This window comes from Heteronotia binoei, chromosome 3, assembly GCF_032191835.1.
Source record: "Heteronotia binoei isolate CCM8104 ecotype False Entrance Well chromosome 3, APGP_CSIRO_Hbin_v1, whole genome shotgun sequence".
Classification (NCBI taxonomy): domain Eukaryota; kingdom Metazoa; phylum Chordata; class Lepidosauria; order Squamata; family Gekkonidae; genus Heteronotia; species Heteronotia binoei.
The window spans coordinates 116252075-116270424 of record NC_083225.1 but is presented as its reverse complement, the minus strand read 5'-3'; the positions used below and the strand labels follow the sequence as shown (position 1 = coordinate 116270424).

At 45.4% G+C, this 18350-nt stretch overlaps 1 protein-coding gene across 1 annotated transcript in view; it reads left to right on the top strand.

The window, feature by feature from the left end:
* Positions 1–18350, top strand: part of USP25 (ubiquitin specific peptidase 25) — a 217761-nt gene that overhangs the window by 177590 nt on the left and 21821 nt on the right. Inside the window, exons 20-22 of the mRNA XM_060234402.1 lie at positions 1061–1174; positions 10294–10389; positions 13262–13440. Coding sequence (XP_060090385.1) covers positions 1061–1174; positions 10294–10389; positions 13262–13440 — 389 coding nt within the window. The remainder of the gene's footprint in view (positions 1–1060; positions 1175–10293; positions 10390–13261; positions 13441–18350) is intronic.

Sequence of the window (18350 nt, the reverse complement as noted above, 5' to 3'; positions counted from 1 at the left end):
TTTGGAGGCCTTCCCCCTGCTCAGAAAGCAAGGGGTGGGATGTCTGCTGGGCACTCCATTATACTCTATGGTGTCCAATTCCCATAAGATATAATGGAGAATTGATCTGTGTATATCTGGGGCTTTGGGGGACTGTTTTTGAGGTAGAGGCACCAGATTTTCAACATAGCATCTGGTGCCTCTCCTTAACACCCCCTCCCCCCCAAGATTCAAAAAGAATGGCCCAGGAGGTCCAATTCTGTGAGCCCCCCAAAAAGGTGTCCCATCCCTCATTATTTCAAAATAGAGGAAAGGCATTTAAAAGGCAGGCAGTCCCTTTAAATATGATTGCCAGAACTCCCTTTGGAGTTGAATCATGCTTGTCACATCCTTGCTCCTGGCTCTACCCCCAAAGTCCCCAGATATTTCTTGAGTCAGATCTGGCAACCCTACAGCAGTATCTAAGGTTTTAATTGCAGGTACCGCTACATTTACTGATTGCTTCATTGACCATGGTAGCAGAAGACTGTTTGATTTCAAAAAACATACTACTTTTGCAGGGCTTGGGCACCCAGCAGTTTCCGTAGAGTATAAAGACCATAATATAGTCTAGGTTGATCAAGATGGGTAGCTGTGTTAGTCTGTAGCAGGAGAAAAGAGTAGGAGTTCAGTAGCACCTTAAAGACTAATAACATTTCTGGTAGTGTATATTTTGTTAATCTTTAAGGTGCTACTGGACTCTGACTCTTTTCTAGAATCTAAGTTGGTTTTGCTATAAACATATAGTATTTGCTCCTGCAGAACCATTCTAGCATTTTCACCAGGTACCTAAGATCTTACAAGCTAGATGCTAGACAATCTGCTTTCTATAGGTATTGCACAGTTGAGGGCCTCACCACAGAAAAGCCCTCTCCCTGGTGAACATGGTCAGCTGGCAAGTAAGTTCTTATGAGAGAAGGCAGTAGCTGCAATTATTATTCTAAAATAAAATTAAATAGTAAAAGATACATTGGATCTTTCACAGCAGTTTATCTAATTGCTTCACAAATCTGTCATCTCTCTCTTTTTTCCGCCTCCACAGAATTCTGATAGTACCCCAGTTCCAACAGCTACTAACCAGAAAGTTGTAGAAGTGGCGATTCCTGATGTAGGGACTTTTGTGATTGAATCAGAGGAGGGGGGTTATGATGATGAGGTACCAACATAAGTATTTTTTTTGCAACTTTCATGTGCTGTAGTTGGCTGCCTGTTGAGAGATTTTTGGCATGCTTGCACATGGTGACATTTAACCTTTTGTCTAACAAAATACCTAGCAAAATCTGAATGTATTTATTTTAGACTGAAAAACAATCAAGAGCAGATGAGCTTAAGCATCTTTATAAAGGGGGATATTTTTGCATGGTGTATAATGAATTAAAATAACAATTTGTGTGGGTATTTAAATTCTTAACATTTTTAAAGCTTTAGGTTGCATTCTCCCCAAATGTGACTATGTGACTTGCCTGTAACTGGAGGGGGGGAAACGTAAGCATTTGATGGCAGAAGTAGTTTTTAAGACAACTTTGTAATAATTGGTGACTGTGATCAGCAAGTAACTTGTAAGGTGGACCATCCTCTAAAAATGTAATTAAACTTCACATTCCTATTATAAGGCCTTACATTGACTGGAAATCATTGCTATCTATGACAAAGTGTTCTTCATTGCCCATGGTCATTTTCCTGAACAACAGTTATTCCTCTATTAATAGAATAGATATCCCACACGAGGACATATTCTAGCAAACATCATTAGCACATCAGTATCTAAACATGAGGCCACATCTGACAGGCTTAGTGGATGAACAAGGGCCTATCTGCTTGCTTTCCTTCCACCTGAGCCCATTTTCCTTCGTCCCTCAGAGGATCTGGGGAACTATGAGGGGCATTTCCCATTCCTGTTGAAAAGGCTGAGAATGAAGGAGATAATTATTTTGTGATTAAAAGAACATTGTTCGCTTAGCTTCTGTGGACTTTTGCTTGGCTCTAGCATCAAGTTGACTGTTTGGAGACTGGCTACCATCTGGTCTTCTCCCTGCCAACTTTACAATCACTTGTCAAGTTATGCACCTGCCATGTGGTAATTGATCCTTTAAGGTCCAAGAGCCTGCCAAATTGCAACTATGAGAACAGTGTAAGGCTTATGTGCACATTTTTACTTCAGGTCCCCTCTTCCCATCTAAATGGACCCAGCATAAAAATGATGTGGCTGAAAGTACACCAGTACTGTATGATGGAACTTCCAGCATACATTCCATTTAGAGCAGTGAATCTTGGGTCTGGATATCAAGTGTAGATGGGCGCATTTATTCCCTATTCCTACACAAAGCATTTTTATAGGTCTCTATGTTTATGTCCTGTATTTTCCTAAACTATTTTGGAATTGTTAATTTGCACTGTTACTCTCCCTCTCTCCTCTCCCCCGCCCCCCCCCCCAGCTTTGATTACTATGAGCTTTCATTTTCAAAGGCCTTATATCTCTGAATATCATGTGCTAGGGACAGTGAGAAAGAACTATTGCTTTCCTACTTTGCTCATTTTTTCTCCTTGCCTACTGCTGGATTAGGTGAAGCCCTTGCCGTATGCATTAGGGTTCTTCCTGTGTTGTTATGATTATGCACAAAGGGCTAGTTTTAAAAGACTTACTTGATTAGTCATGTGAATTTTAAATTAAGATTGCATATGCTTTCACATAAATGATGAATGTTTTAGGTAACATGTCACAGTAGATACAGCCTTATCAGGTAATCATCTAAATATGGCAGGAGAACATTTTAATTTTGTTTCTGGTTAAATTATGAGTTCTTTGAAGTGCAAAGGACAAGGTGAAGTTGAGCTCAATTCTTTATATAGACTCAAAAGAAACAAAGCCGGATTAGACATTTCAAGAATTCAGAACTTGTGACTTGGAAATAGTGGGAACAGAGCTGTTGAGTAGACAGCAGCATTAACAAGTATATTTGGCAGATTCCTGTACTTCAGGTTGCACACAAGCACAGCATATCAAAAGTATATTTGGAAAACTAGATATTCCTAAAGGCGCTGTACTGTCTCCCCAAAGGAAACCACGTAGTCCTCAGAAATCTGCATGGCGGGAATGGTTCGGGTTAAAAAAAATCTGCTTTTGCATGTGATATATTAGTGTATTCTGCAAACAAAATAAGCATTGTGCACCTATATCTTGGGATAGTAAAAGAGGCACTTGGATCGTAACTACAAAGTCAGATCTTCTTCGTGGTCTCTGTGCTTCACACTCATGGGATAGAGTGCCCGTGCCGATCCCCGAATCGGTATCTGAAAAGCCCAGGATTTTTCCGCGCTCAGCGCCAATGGGCATGCGCAGGCGTCCCAGTACGCATGCTCACCAGCGCCAGCGCGGGGATCCCGCCAGTTCCTTTCTGACCGCTGCGCGGAGAGGATCTACCTTTCATGTCCCTGGTCGGTGAGATACTTGGTTTTTGCCTTATAATAATTGTATATAGCCCGTTTGTTGTTTTTCTTAGTATAGATAGATAGATAGTTAGTAGATTGTTAGTTTTAAAAAAAAAAGTTTGTGATTGTTGGACTTGCCCCTCGGGGCCTTTCCCCCCGTTTGTTTCCCCCAAAATTTTTCCCCTCAGAGGACTCTGAGTGGGTTTTTTTGTGCTTGGCATCTATGGAAAGACGTTGGGGTTTTTTCAAACGCTGCCGCTCTTGTGGGAAGAAGATTGCCCCCCCCCAGACGGCCATTCTCTGTGTCTTCTCTGCTTGGGTGAAGCGCACCGCGTGGAGTCCTGCCCGCACTGCCTCCGCTTCTCCAAGCAAACGAGAAAGAACTGGGTGGCGCAGCTTTCGGCTGCTTTAACTGAGTCGGCACTCCGCCCTCAAAAATCGGCATCGGGCCCATCGGCATCGACAATGGCGGACACTATGGCCCCGACGGTCACATCGGCCGATGTGGCACTGGTCTCAACCGAATTGCTGATCGAGCGAGGCTCCTCCACAAAACGATCCCATGAAGGATCAGTGGATACGCCCGCCAAGAAGCGTCGGGATGACTCGGGGACCTGAGCATCCGTACCGAAGAAGGCGAAGTCGAAAAAGAAGCGGAAGAGGTCCCGCACTCCATCGCCTTCTCGCGACGTTTCGGCAGTGATGACTTCTGCTCCGCCGAGGAAGATCCTGGCGTCCCCGTGCCGCAGCCCATCGGCATCGAGAGGCAGCATTCATCAATCTCGTCTCTCGATGTCCGAACATGAGATCGACCTCACTCAGCAATCTTCTTCTTCCAGGTCGAGGCAACGTAGTGGGAGTGGTTCGCTCTCCGAAGTAGAGGCTTTGGTGCCGATGGACCCATCGACCCCAATGGAACCTAGAGGCAGACAAGATCTGGAGCCTTACAATGCACCACATCATTTCCCGCAACTACCACCTTGGGAGCAACGTCAGTGGCTGCCCACCTATCCGTACTCTTACCCACCATATCAGTGGTCTCCACCAAAGGAGTTTGCGGAGTGGGATCAGCAATCAGAGGCATCCTACATGTTGAGGCTTTCACACCATTCCAGAAGGCCCTCGGCATCAATCCCTCCAGAGAGGCGCACCACCCCAGCAGCTGAGACTCATCGGCATCGACCCGTTCACCCATCTGGGAATCGACGCCGATCCTCTCTGAGCACTCCATGCAGAGGGAGTTTTCCTTGTCAGGCTCTGAGAGCGGTACCGACAACCAGGAAAGAGCCTTGGAGCCTTCGCCAGTGTCCCATACAACCGAGGATCTTCCTATCTCGCCATCGGAAGATCTGAAGTACTATGGCGAACTGGTGAAGAGGATGGCAACCTCCCTCTCCCTGCCTGTGACACAACCACAACCCGTCGTGGATGATGTCTTCGACATTATGCAAAGGGACACATCCACAGCAATGGCTTTGCCGGTCACCAAAGTGATTCTGCAGGCAGTCAAGGAGCCCTGGAAGAAACCATCTTCTACGCCAGTGTCATCTGAACCACATGTATAGAGTCCAGGAGGCGGGTGCCGAGTTCCTTTTCGCCCACCCAAAACCGAACTCAGTGGTCGTCTCTTCCTCCTCCAAGGCACGTAAGGTCCACTCATCCCCACCTGACAAGGAAGGGAAGAAGCTGGACAATATGGGAAGAAAGGTCTACTCTGCAGGGGCCCTAGGAGTAAAGGTATCTAACTATGCTGCTTGCAGGGCTAGATACCAATACTCCGTATGGGAACAACTCACCCCTCTCTCTTCCCTGAGCAAAGACAAAAAGGCTGCTGCCAGGAAGCTGCAAAAAGAAGGCTTTGCTGTGGCCAAGCAACAATTGGCTGCAGCAAAGCACATGGTGGATGTGTCCGCGAAGACCATCACGTCCGCTGTGTGCCTTTGTCGACACTCATGGCTAAGGTCAACAGCCCTGCAGCAAGACACGAGGGCCTTTGTTGAGGACTTGCCCTTCGAAGGGGATGGCCTTTTCAGCACCACCACAGATAGTGCACTGCAGGAGATAGACAAGAGCCGGAAGACCTCCAGGAACTTGGGTGTGCAGGCAACCTCCAGAGCTCCCAAGGCGAAGCAGTGGCACAAATCCTGGGCCAAGAAGACCTATCAAAAGTTCTCGCCTGAACAACAATGGTGACCTCGTTCGACCCAGCCTGACAGCCGGCCACCATACTCAGGCAACAACAGGAACCTTTATGGCTCCCAGGCCACTGGCAAATCCAAGGGCACTCGCCCTCAAAAGCAGGGCCTTTGACTTTCTCTCGGCACGCGTCATCATCCCCACTGGTTTTACATCTATCTGCCCTTTCCTACCTGCCTGAGAGTTGATCTCTACAGACAGGTGTGCTCTGTCCATCATAGAAGAGGGCTTCAAGATAGAGTTTGTTCAGATTCCGAACCAATCCGTGATAATCACTACTCCCCTTCCCCACCTCTGCTGGTGGAGATGAACAACCTCCTACAGAAACAAGCCATAGAGAGAGTTCCAATGGAGGCCAGGACGGGAGGTTTTTACTCTCGTTACTTTCTGGTCCCCAAGCAGGACGGGGGCTTAAGACCAATTATGGATCTTTGGAATCTGAACAAATTCATTCTGTACCAGAAGTTCAGAATATCCACTCTGCAAACAATCCTGCCCCTCATCAATCAAGGGGACTGGATGGCGACCCTGGACCTCAAGGATGCCTACTTCCACGTCAGCATCCATCCAGCATTCAGGCATTTCCTTCGGTTTGCAGTGGGTTCCCAACACTTCCAGTTCAAAGCCCTTCCGTTCGGCCTGTCCACTGCACCTCGGGTGTTTACGAAGATGATGAGCGTTGTGGCTGCCCATCTCCGTCTCCAGGGAGTTGTTGTTTTTCCATACATCGACGACTGGCTCCTTGTGGTGAAGTCGAGGGAGAGTTTGTCAACGCACATTGCCATCACTCTACGTCTTCTCGACACTTTGGGGTTGCAGGTCAATTTAGAGAAATCTCACCTTACTCCGTCAAGGACAGTGCAGTTCATAGGGGCTTTGCTGGATACGAACCAGCATCGCGCATACCTGCCTCCGCAGGGAGCGAGGGACATTATCTTTTTGGTACGACTTCTACAGAGGCGAAAGTAGGGCACAGCGCAGCAGCTGCAGTGGATGCTGGGGCTGATGGCGGCGACGACAAGCGTGCTACTTTTTGCAAAACTGCAGATGAGAGGCCTGCAGTTGTGGTTTCTTCGCCAGTTTCGCCCACTCAGAGACTCACCTCGAAAGAGGTTCGTTATCCCATCCGCGACTCTTCAGACGCTACAGTGGTGGGAGTCAGAGAACAATATCTGTCAGGGGGCTCCCTTTAATCTCTCGACTCCCACTGTGACTATCACAACAGATGCTTCCTTGTGGGGTTGGGGGGCCCACATGGAAGGTCTGTGTGTGGGGGGCCTATGGCCGCCAAAACTGACTCAATGCCACATAAATTACCTAGAACTGCTGGCGGTTCATTTTGCCCTATGTTCTTTCCACCCCTTGGTGGCAGGGAAGATTGTGGCGTTACTTACGGACAATACCACTGCCCTGTGCTACATCAATAGGCAGGGAGGGGCAGTTTCTCACCGGCTCTGCGCTCTGGCGATGGATCTCTGGTTGGAGTGTCTACAATACGACATCTTTGTGAAGGCTGCACATCTTCCAGGGGTCCTCAACATGCAGGCAGACTCCCTCAGCAGGGGTGGAGCTTCCCCACACGAGTGGGAACTGCAGTGGCGTTTTCTGAAGCCTGTGTTCCAGCTTTGGGGGTACCTGCAGCTAGATGTCTTCGCCACGAAGGTGGTCAACAAGATAGCAAGAGAGAGACCATGCTGCATCCTGGTGACTCCCTGGTGGCCTCACCAGAACTGGTTTTCGATTCTGCTCCAACTGTCGAGGGGGGTCTTTTACCAGTTTCCGGCAGAACCGGACCTTCTGACAGCTCAGGGCGGTCACATATTCTATCACAACGTGCCCCACCTGAAGCTGACAGCGTGGCTCATTGACCCATAGGGTTCTCTGACAGAGTCCAGCAAGTCCTCATGAACGGTAGGAAACCTTCCACCCGCACTTCCTATGACAGGAAGTGGCGGAAATTCACTCAGTTCTTAGTTGACCCTTCAGTCTCACCTAGCAGGGTGGGGTTGTCGGTAATTTTTGATTTTTTGTTATCCCTAGTGGATGCGGGCCTTGTTTTCTCCTCCATTAAGGTGTATTTGGCAGCAATATCTGTTTTTCATGATCCTGTGGAGGGATATTCTGTTTTTGCGCACCCTCATTCCAAGAAGTTTTTGAGGGGTTTGTTTAGGCTGCATCCACCATCAAGATCGCCACTGCAGTTGTGGGGCTTGACTTTAGTGCTGGACAAACTAACTCGTCGCCCCTTTGAGCCGATAGCCACGTGATCTCTTTGCAGCTCCTGTCATGGAAAACTGCATTTTTGGTTGCCATCACATCAGCACGTCATGTAGGGGAGCTCACGGCGCTGCGTTGTGATTATCCCTATCTTGTTTTTCGGGAGGCTGGAGTTTCCTTGGCTCTGGACATTACTTTTCTTCCAAAGGTGGTCTCTCAGTTCCACCTCAATTTAGAAGTCTGGTTGCCCACTTTTTACCCTACCCCTTCCTCGGATGAGGAACGTAGGTTGCATGCTTTGGACGTTAAGCGTGCTTTGTTATTTTATTTGAACCATTCAAAGAGTTTTTGTAAGGACAAGCAGCTTTTTGTTTCATATGGTGCCTTCAAGTTAGGTTCCAGGATTTCGTCTCGGAGGCTCTCAAAATGGCTCACTGAGACGATTAAACTCTGTTGTTTGTTGGCAAAGAAGCTGTTACCTGGGCCTGTTTGTGGACACTCCACAAGAGCAATGACTACATCGGTGGCGTTCCTGAGAGGCGTGTCCCTGACTGATGTCTGCAAGGCTGCCACCTAGTCTTCTCCACATGCCTTCATGAAGCACTACGTGCTGGACGTGCATGCTCAGCAGAGGACTCGGTTGGGAACTGCGGTGTTGCAAGCTGTTTCTTCCAGTTGACCGTCTTCCCGCCTCCAGGTATGTCTTGCTTGCTAATCTCCCATGAGTGTGAAGCACAGAGACCACGAAGAAGATAGACAGATTGCTTACCTGTAACTGTAGATCTTCAAGTGGTCATCTGTGCATTCACACTACCCGCCCCCTTCCCCACTGCTGATGGTCTCCCTCCAGTAGGGGCTTCCAGCGGTCAGGAAGGAACTGGCGGGATCCCCGTGCTGGCGCCGGTGAGCATGTGTACTGGGATGCCTGCGCATGCCCATTGGTGCTGAGCGTGGAAAAATCCTGGGCTTTTCAGATACCGATTCGGGGATCGGTGCAGGAGCTCTATGAGTGTGAATGCACAGATGACCACTCGAAGATCTACAGTTACAGCTAAGCAACCTGTCTTTTTATTCCTGCTCCATTGTGAATGGGGCATGGTTGCAGTTCGACACTTTATTATGTTCAGTGCATTTTTATCATACCTTTCTTGCAAGGTGTCAGGGCAGTTTACATTGTTTTTCCCTTCTTGTATTTTTTATTGCAACAACTGGGGCTTTTTTTGAGCAGGAATGCAGTTCTGGCTGGCTTGGCATCAGGGTGTGTGGCCTAATATGCAAATGAGTTCCTCTGGTTTTTTCTACCAAAAAACCCCCCTGTGTGGAAACAATGGTGATGTCAGTGGGTGTGGCCCAATATGCGAAATGAGTTCCTGCTGATCTTTTTCTACAGAAAAAGCTCTGACAACAATCCTATGAAGTAGGTTAGGCTGACTGGCCCAAGGTCATCGAGTGTGTATCATGGCAGAGTAACAATTTAAATATGAGCCTGCCAGCTGCTACAGAGACATGGGTCACTATACTGACTCCCTTGAATAAATCCTCCTGCACTTTTGTTTATTATTAATCTGCTATGCGTACAACCCTTAGGAATGCGGCATGGTATAAAGATAGGTTTTAATGCATTATTTAGTTATGCAAAAAACCTAAGCAAGTTATAACAAAGTTTTATGATGTAGTTTGCAGATCCAAGTGGGTAGCTGTGTTGGCCTGAAGCAAAAGAATAAACTTAGATTCCAGTGGCACCTTTAAGACCAACAAAGTTTTATTCAAGGTGGTTTGTAGTTTAAGTATAGCATTTCTCAATCAATGCAATACTTAGTTTAAAAATAACGTACTCCCAATTTGAAACTGAGAATATTTTTAAACGATTTCCCATTTGCTACTGCTTACTGATTTCTTTTGAATTGTCAGATATATAGAGAATTTTACAGGTATATATGATTCTTATTTCTGCTCTCCTTTAAAGAAAGTATGACAAATTCTTTTGACGGCAGTATGATTAAGCAGACATGCATACTTTAAATCAATGACTTCTATGTCATATTAGAGTTACAGAACTATTTTTAACCTAAGAGCAGACCATTTTGTTCCCTATTGGGAAGCCAAAAATTTTTATACAAGTGTCACGTACTGATTTAGTTTGCTAGCTGCTCCTTTATGAATCAGCCTTGCATGTGGATGAAGCTTGGGGATCTTAACTGCCTGAAATACTTCTTTTGCTAGATCTAGCCCCCTAATCCACTGTGGCAGAAATGTGCAGGATGGCAATGATTAATTGGAGGCCATACATATAATGTAGAAATAACTGTCATTGTCGTGTATGCATGCAGTTTTTAGATACCTGGCATGATATGTGTATGTATGTATAAGACCATATACAGATAAGTTGTTTATATTTTTATCATTCAAACATATATTAATCTCCTGTGACAGGTCATGCTGACCCCGAACATGCAAGGTATTATCATGGCTATAGGTAAAGCTACGAATGTATATGACAGGTGTGGGCCAGAAGCAGGGTTCTTTAAGGTACAATTAACAATTTCAAATTTTCCTCTGATTAACTGTGTAATTTTAATTAAAAGTTTGACTGTTGGAATTTTCTTTCTTCCTTAGATTTTAATCATGATTGTCCACAGAAAAATTTTCACTTTCTTGATATCTTGATTGTCACCTTCTAACAAAACTAACGATTACTATAGTTTTTGGACAGACTCTACCAGCTTTCATCTTGAATTCACCTGGTTCGCTTCCTCAGTCGAACTCCCATTTTGCTTGACTTCTTGTCCCATGATCCCCATCATAGCCTGCCCCCTCTCTCTGTGATGATCAGAAGGAGACATTTCCCTTCATTTTTTCCCCCCACTGGAAAAACTTAAAGGATCCAACCCAATACATTGGAAATCTAATTGTAGGTTGCCACACCTTTATCAGATAGATACAGTAAATCATACAAGATAGACTTTACCAATACTGCCTTCTACCAGGGAAGAAGAATACTGCATAGAGTACTGGACTACTTATTACTATTATGTCATGTTGCTCTTGGTTATCAGATTCCATGATGTTAGTCAAAGTTTGCCTGTTCTGTTGTTTCATATCTCCACATGACCCATGTTCTGTCTGCCCATTTTGAGGGAAGCATGCTATAGATCTCAAGCCTGACTTCTACTGGCCTTCTGGAGAAATGCCCATGCCCTTTTAAATGATGGCAAGTGTAACTGGACACTTCAAAGATTAAGGCTTTAATTCTTGAAGCAAGATTTTTTTGTTTTTCTTTTTTATTTATTTACTCTCCATTCTCCCATGGCAGCGATGAATACCTAAATAGTTCTGCTTAAAATCAGTACTGATACTTGGTTACTTAAAAATAAACACAGTCCAAATTCTAACGTTCAGTAAAGCCAAAGCAAAAATCCTGATTTTTCTTTGCAAGAATTTTGTCTTCTTCACAAACATATTTTACATTAGATGTGTACTTAGATCAGAAATGTCATGATTACATGATCATTGTGTTCTAAAGAATCTATCAAGCAGAATCTATAATAGTGGAGAATTTATAAGGAAATGGTTATGTGCTTTTTAATGTTTTTATATTTGCAGGCATTAAATCTATCTTTTATTGAAATTGTGTTGTTTTATATTTGTAGATTGCTAAAGCGTATTAAAGTGGCATACTGAACATAGTATACCTAGGGCTGATACAAACAATGCATGATGTTTTTGTGCCTGACACAGTCCCAGGAGTTAGGTTTAGAAATTTACATTGTACTTCGATTTTGAATCTCAGTTTGTTTACAGGCATTTTCATCTGCTTTATTTAAAAATATATGTAAGCATTGCAAAGCTGCTTATATCTATTAACTTTGAAATAGTCTGTAGATTAATGGATTTTAAAACTTTCAGTTTTAAAGATCTTGATGGTGAAAAGTAACTTTAAAAATAAATTATAGCTATTATTATGTTGAAGTACTGGATTTATGTATGTTTTTAAACTAGTCACATCATGCAAAACGCACTAGAATTAAATGGCGAAATGTATTTAAGAAGGTAATTCACTATGAAGGCCTTTCTCTTGCTGTTGCCCATATATACTTTTACATGTGATAGCCTTTAGGAGATTCTAGAATTTTGAGCTCTTAAGCAGTGAAATGGATAGGTAGCACCAATCAAGTCAGTTAGCAGAATCCATTCGCTCTAACAACACAAGTATCCTAGGTACTTCATATCACTTGTTTGGTGATAATATCCTATTGTGCTTGATTGAATTTCTTTTATATGGATTGCTGGAGATGTTTAAAAAGATAAGATATTGCAAGTCATTTGCAATTGATGGCAACTTTACATAAATGTTCTTGTATGCACTTAACCCAATGGCTCTTTCATGTTTCTAGTTGTTTAACTGAGGGATTAGCAGTTAAAATGTAAATAAATACATTATTTGTTTTGCCTTGTGCCATAAGCAGAAGTGCAGTGGGTGAGCTGTGGGGTTTAGGGTTGGTGGTTAATACAGTGCAAAAATCAATCTGATATTACACCTTACTGCTGCTTTAGTTTTTCACCACCTTCTTTAGAAATGTTTGATATATGCAGTCACTAGTTAACTTCATACGTCAAGTCTGATAATAAAATAATTTAAGAATGTTCATAGAATAAGCCAATGGCATAACCAAATAAAACTAGGGAGTGTTTGAAAAGAAGAATTGCAGATTTATACCCCGCCCTTCTCTCTGAATCAGAGACTCAGAGCGGCTTACAATCTCCTATATCTTCTCCCCCCACAACAGACACGCTGTGAGGTGGGTGGTGCTGAGAGGGCTCTCACAGCAGCTGCCATTTCAAGGACAACCTCTGCCAGAGCTATGGCTAACCCAAGGCCATTCCAGCAGGTGCAAGTGGAGGAATTGGGACTCAAACCCGGTTCTCCCAGATAAGAGTCCATGCAGTTAACCACTACACCAAACTGGCTCTCTTCCTCTGTTAAGTTCTGTCAGCATCTTATTTCATATCAGTTTTTCAAAAGTTTTCTTCATAGAGACTATATAATAGTTAGAAGGCATGTGATATAGCAACCTTTATGAAGCTAAGCCCATTCTCGCAGTGTGCCTTACGTATGCTGCTCTGATTTCAGTAATAGAAATAGGTGGTACATTAATGAATATATAATCTAGTGTAACAAATCTTCAACCATGATAACTAAAAGATGTGTTTGTAAACATGCCCTGGTCCTTTCCACTTGGTTGTAAATATTCTTGTTCAAAACATTTACACTCCAATATTCCATTAGCAATATTGCTGTAATTCAAATGGTATCGGGCCTATAACTTCTAAGTTGATAAATTCTTTCAGTTTTAGAAACTGAACTACTAACATCTAACAGGTTTTTCTTGTTTCAATTTAGGCAATAAAATTGGAATATGCACGGCTACTAAAACTGGCTCAAGAAGACACGCCACCTGAGTGTGATTACCGTTTGCATCATGCAATTGTTTACTTTATCCAAAACCAGGCACCAAAGAAAATTATTGAAAGAACATTGCTTGAGCAATTTGCTGATCATAATCTGAGTTTTGATGAAAGGTAACTATGAAATTAAGTTGGTCACAGCCAGGGCTTTTTTTTGCAGCAGCAACTCATTTGCATATTACTGTAAGCTCCAGAAGGATTGGCTACATCAGAGGTATGTGGCCTAATATGAAAAGGAGTTCCTGCGCCAAAAAAAAGCCCTGTCACAGGTTTTGAGGTTCCACATACTTGCTTCTCTCAACATTAGGTTTTTATATTCACAAGCTATTCTGTAGAGATATTGTGAAGCAGGCAATCTGTAGTTTGCCTGGAAATCTGTACTGATATCAAGAGAATAGCCTGTGATGGGTCAATTGGTGGAAATCTAGGAAGGCTTTAGTTACCAGTGGAGATGGGCACATTGCCCCCCCCCCGACAAAAGGGACACAAGGGTTTGGGTAACTAAAGGGCCACTTTATTTATTACATTAACACAAGGGCTATAACATAACAGGCAGCACGCCAGGGCCAGGGGACGAAATACCCCTCCCCTGCCGCATGACAGGCGAGCCACCCTGCCCCTTGGCATAGCCAAAATACGTGGCTCGTACCCGGGCGGCCTAGCAAAGGTTATGTCCTGGAGTTCCAACCCCCAGCTGCACACCTAACGGGTAAATCAAACCCAAGGCATGCAAACCCAAGGCAGTCTGCTTCATCACTCAACTGTCCCGCACAGTCCAGGAATAATTCAGCGAGACCCCATGCCCCAAAACTGGGGTGCTATAGGTGCTCACCGAGCTGCATAACGAAAGTTTAGGCCAAAAGCCAGCCCACTAAACGCCCAACACTTCCTTAAGCCCAAGTTTCAAGTCCTTTAAAAAGGCGTCATTACCCTTGTCCAAAAGATGTATGCCATCGCTCCTGTATAAATCCGCACAATCAGCCCGGATCCCAGAGTGAGGAAGAAAGTGGCCCAAACCCCCCTCGGGGGCCCTTTTAAGTTCTAAATTGACTTTGCAGCGAGCTTTTTCAATCGCCCGTGGGTCCCAAGCCACACGCCATACCCAGCGTAGGATCATGGCCGACCACACGATCAAAGCCTGCGGCCAACGCCTCTTGATGACTCTAAAGTCATCTTTGGCCTGCAACACAAGGGCTTTTCCCTTGAGCAGACCTAAATCATTACCACCCAGATGTACCACCACAACATGTGGTGGCAACACGTGCACATCTTCAAAGAGGGGCAACAGGCCCGACGAATGGAGACCCCGCCATCCACGCTATTCGGTGGTGGCCCACTTGCTGAGCCCCAGCTATGACCCAGCTGAAGTCCTCCTGGCCTGATGGGCAGCCCAAAACACGAAGCTATGAACGCATATGAGGACGCGTTGTCTCTTTCCATGGACCACAGCACCTGAGAAAAGAAGAAACGATGAATAACATAGCCCTCTAAGAACATGATGCCAATTACTGCAGTGCAAGAGGGCGAACATAGCTCTTATAGGCCGAGGAACGCCACCTACCAAGCTTCTGAATGGAAGGCGGGGAGTACCCCAGGGCAGCAGCCGTAGATGCTGCTCCAATATGGAGGGAATGGGTACCGAACTTAACTCTTGACAGGCCCAGCATAGCAACGGCCTTGCATGTCACTGTCCAAAACTGATGCTTCGTCAGGGGACTGCAGTCCCCGTGACGGAACAACAGGCCAGCACCCAAACCGTGAGCAACCATGCATCGCATTAAAGCCACTATGGGACAGATCTCGACATCAGAACAGGAACCCAAACTAATAGTATCCCCCCGTTGCAGTTGATCGGTCTTGGAACGATGAACTGTAACATATACAGATCCGCCATCCAGACAAATGTCTTGGGCCATCAAGGCCCTCCCTGAAACGTCCCGTTTGGACTGAGCCACCAGCTCACTCACCCAGAGAGCCCCGAAGAATGCCATGAGAGAGGCGGCATGAAAGAGCAGCGTTTCGTACTCCAACATGCACACCCGGCCCCAGACCAATCATAAACCCCTAAGAACTGCAGGGGAAATCGGTTGCCTAGGATCCTGCCTGGGCCCAACTACTCTAGATCAACTTTCCAACATTTTCTTAATGCGGAAGTCACCAGTATTCTCCTAGAAACCCAAAGCCCTACTAGCGAAGGCCAACGCAGACAGCCGGCCCCAAATAGATCAAACTGCTAATCCCCTGCGCCTTAATGGTTTTATGAATGTTTATCCGTTTTAGATGTATTTAAATGGTTTTAATGGTTTAAATGGTTTAATGGTTTCAGATGTATTTAAATGGTTTATGAACATGTGTGTTTGATGTGTTGGTATGTTTGTGGAAGAGCACCTCATTTCGTTGCTCTCTTTTTGTTGAGAACAATGACAATAAATTCATCTATCTATCTATCTATCTATCTATCTATCTATCTATCTATCTATCTATCTATCTAAAGATATGCTATATTGGAGTAATTGCTCCACCGGAAGGGACCATCCCCTTTGGTAACCAACTTTGCTCCTAAAACTTTCGAACTGGTATACTGCCCTGTTGTACGATTTTCTTGTACTAGGAGCAATGGTGAGACTTATTGCTCTACCGTCCTCGACCTGCCAATCATCCATATCTCGGGGGGCATCATTGTCGGAAGAAGATCTGAGTCTGGGGCCAGCTGGTGAAACCTCTGCATTTGTTTGCGGGAGAGAGCATCAGCTACCCCATTAGCCACCCCAGGCACACGCCTGGCAAAAAATAAAATACTAAGCCTCAGGCAACGGAGAGTGAAGGCCCATACCAGCCTCATCACCCTGGAGGATTTGGAAGTGAGGGAATTGATAACATGCACCATGGCTAAGTTGTCGCACCAAAAGTGGACTGTGTGGTCTGCCAACTTATTCCCCCATAACCAAACCATTACCGAAATCGGGAAGAACTCCAAGAAAGTCAAATCTCTGTTCCACCCTGCATCTACCCATACCTGGGGCCATTCCTCTGCTCACCAGTGTCTGCAAAAGTAGATGCCGAACCCAAGGGACCCCGCTGTGTGTGATGTAATTTGCAGCTCACCTTCCAGCTGTAACTCAGCCCTCCAAAAGGAGACACCATTAAAGGAGGTTAAAAACTCCTTCCATAGTAAAAGGTCCTCCCGCATGCTGCGTGAAATCCTTATTCAGTGATGCGGATGGCATAATCCAGCCATTGTATCACACAACCTCCTCAAAAAGGGACAACCAGGAGCTACCACCTTACACGCAAAATTTAAGTGACCCACCAACTGCTGCAGCTCCCTCAAGGTCGCCTTTCACCGTAGCAAAAACTGAGCAACCATTTCCTGCAGACCTAAAATTTTGTCCCTTGGGAGGCGTGAAGTTTGTTGGAATGAATCAAGTTCAACCCCCAGGAATGTCATTCACTGGGTAGGGCCTTCCGTCTTCTCATGGGCTAGAGGAACGCCCAGCTCTACCGACTGCGTTACAAAGGCCGCCATCAAATGGGCGCACTGGCCGGAGCCTAAGGGACCCGCAAACAGGAGGTCATCCAGTTAATGCACCACATTGCTCAAACGAGCCCAGCGGCGCACCGCCAATTCTGAAAAGGAGGTAAAGCGCTTGAAGGCCGCACAAGAAATGGAGCATCCCATGGGCAGGGCCCTTTCCATATAAAACCGCCCTTCAAAATGAAAACCCAGCAATTCAAAATCTAAAGGGTGAACCAGTAGGAGGCAAAAGGCGGACTTTATGTCGCACTTTGCCAACTCAGCCCCTGCCCCACAACACCTTACCATCTGCACCGCTTGGTCAAAAGATGTGTACCACACAGTACACAAATTTTCTGGTATGGCGTCATTCACCAATTCCCATGGGGGTAAGATAAATGATGAATCAATCTGAACTCACCTGGTGCCTTTTTAGGCACCAGGCCCAACAGGGAGACCCTCAAGGTACTCACAGGGGGTGTGGAAAATGGGCCAATCACCCTACCCTCGGCTAATTCCTTCCCAATCTTCTGATGAACTATGTGCTCCATCCCTACAACCGACTTCAAATTATTGGCCATAAACGGCTTTCTGGGGCCCTAGGAATTCTAAACTCAAGGAATTCTAAACTCAAGGAATTCTAAACTCAAACTTAAAACCATTTAACAAATGAAGCCAATCTTCATCCCTTGGATAATCATGGAGCCATGCTTCAAGCACTGTCTCCCTTGTTGGGCTGGGACCCTTTACCAAATGGCTTATCTGCGCTGCCCGGGCTCTGCTTGCGCTGTCCCTGCCTGAATCTACCCCTGGAACAATTCATAAAGGAATAAGACCCCCCGCAAAGAGGGCACATGTTTGTATGAGCAGTTCTTTTTACCACACACCCTCTGGGAACCAAACTCCCAACAAAGCAGGTGGGGTTGAACCACCTGCCCCGCACTGCTGCGGGCACCAGAAGCAGTGGCTGTGTGCTGAACAACATGTCCACTCTCTGACCAATCACCCAGGTTAGGTCATGCTGGAGACCTAACCTGCAGCCACACCTGTGGCTGAATCTGATCCCATTGAAGGGCCGGGTTTAAAGCCACCCTCATTCTGAACTTCTCATCATATTGAAGCCAGGCTGGGCCAGTAAAACTAGTGTAGCTTTTGTAAATGATGTTGAAATACTGAAATAGGGATGTGGCCCTCCATGGCTGTGACCTGGCAATAATTCCGGCGTAAATAACGAACCTGGGCACCTAGTTCGCCTATGTCCTGTCAACTTTCCGCTTCTTGATTTTCTCCTTTTCCCTATCATCCAAATTCCCTTTATCTTTTTTCTCCAGCTCCCTATAGAGCAGAGAGAATAGGTCCACGGATTTTCCTTTCAGTATCTTTTCCTTGGTGGCCGGCAACAAGTGATCCCCAAGAGGTAAGGCCAGATCACCAAAAGGTAAAGCCTTAGCTGTCACAGCAGAGTATGATGGACCCCAAGGATAAGAAACACCCCAGGGTGCCACAGATG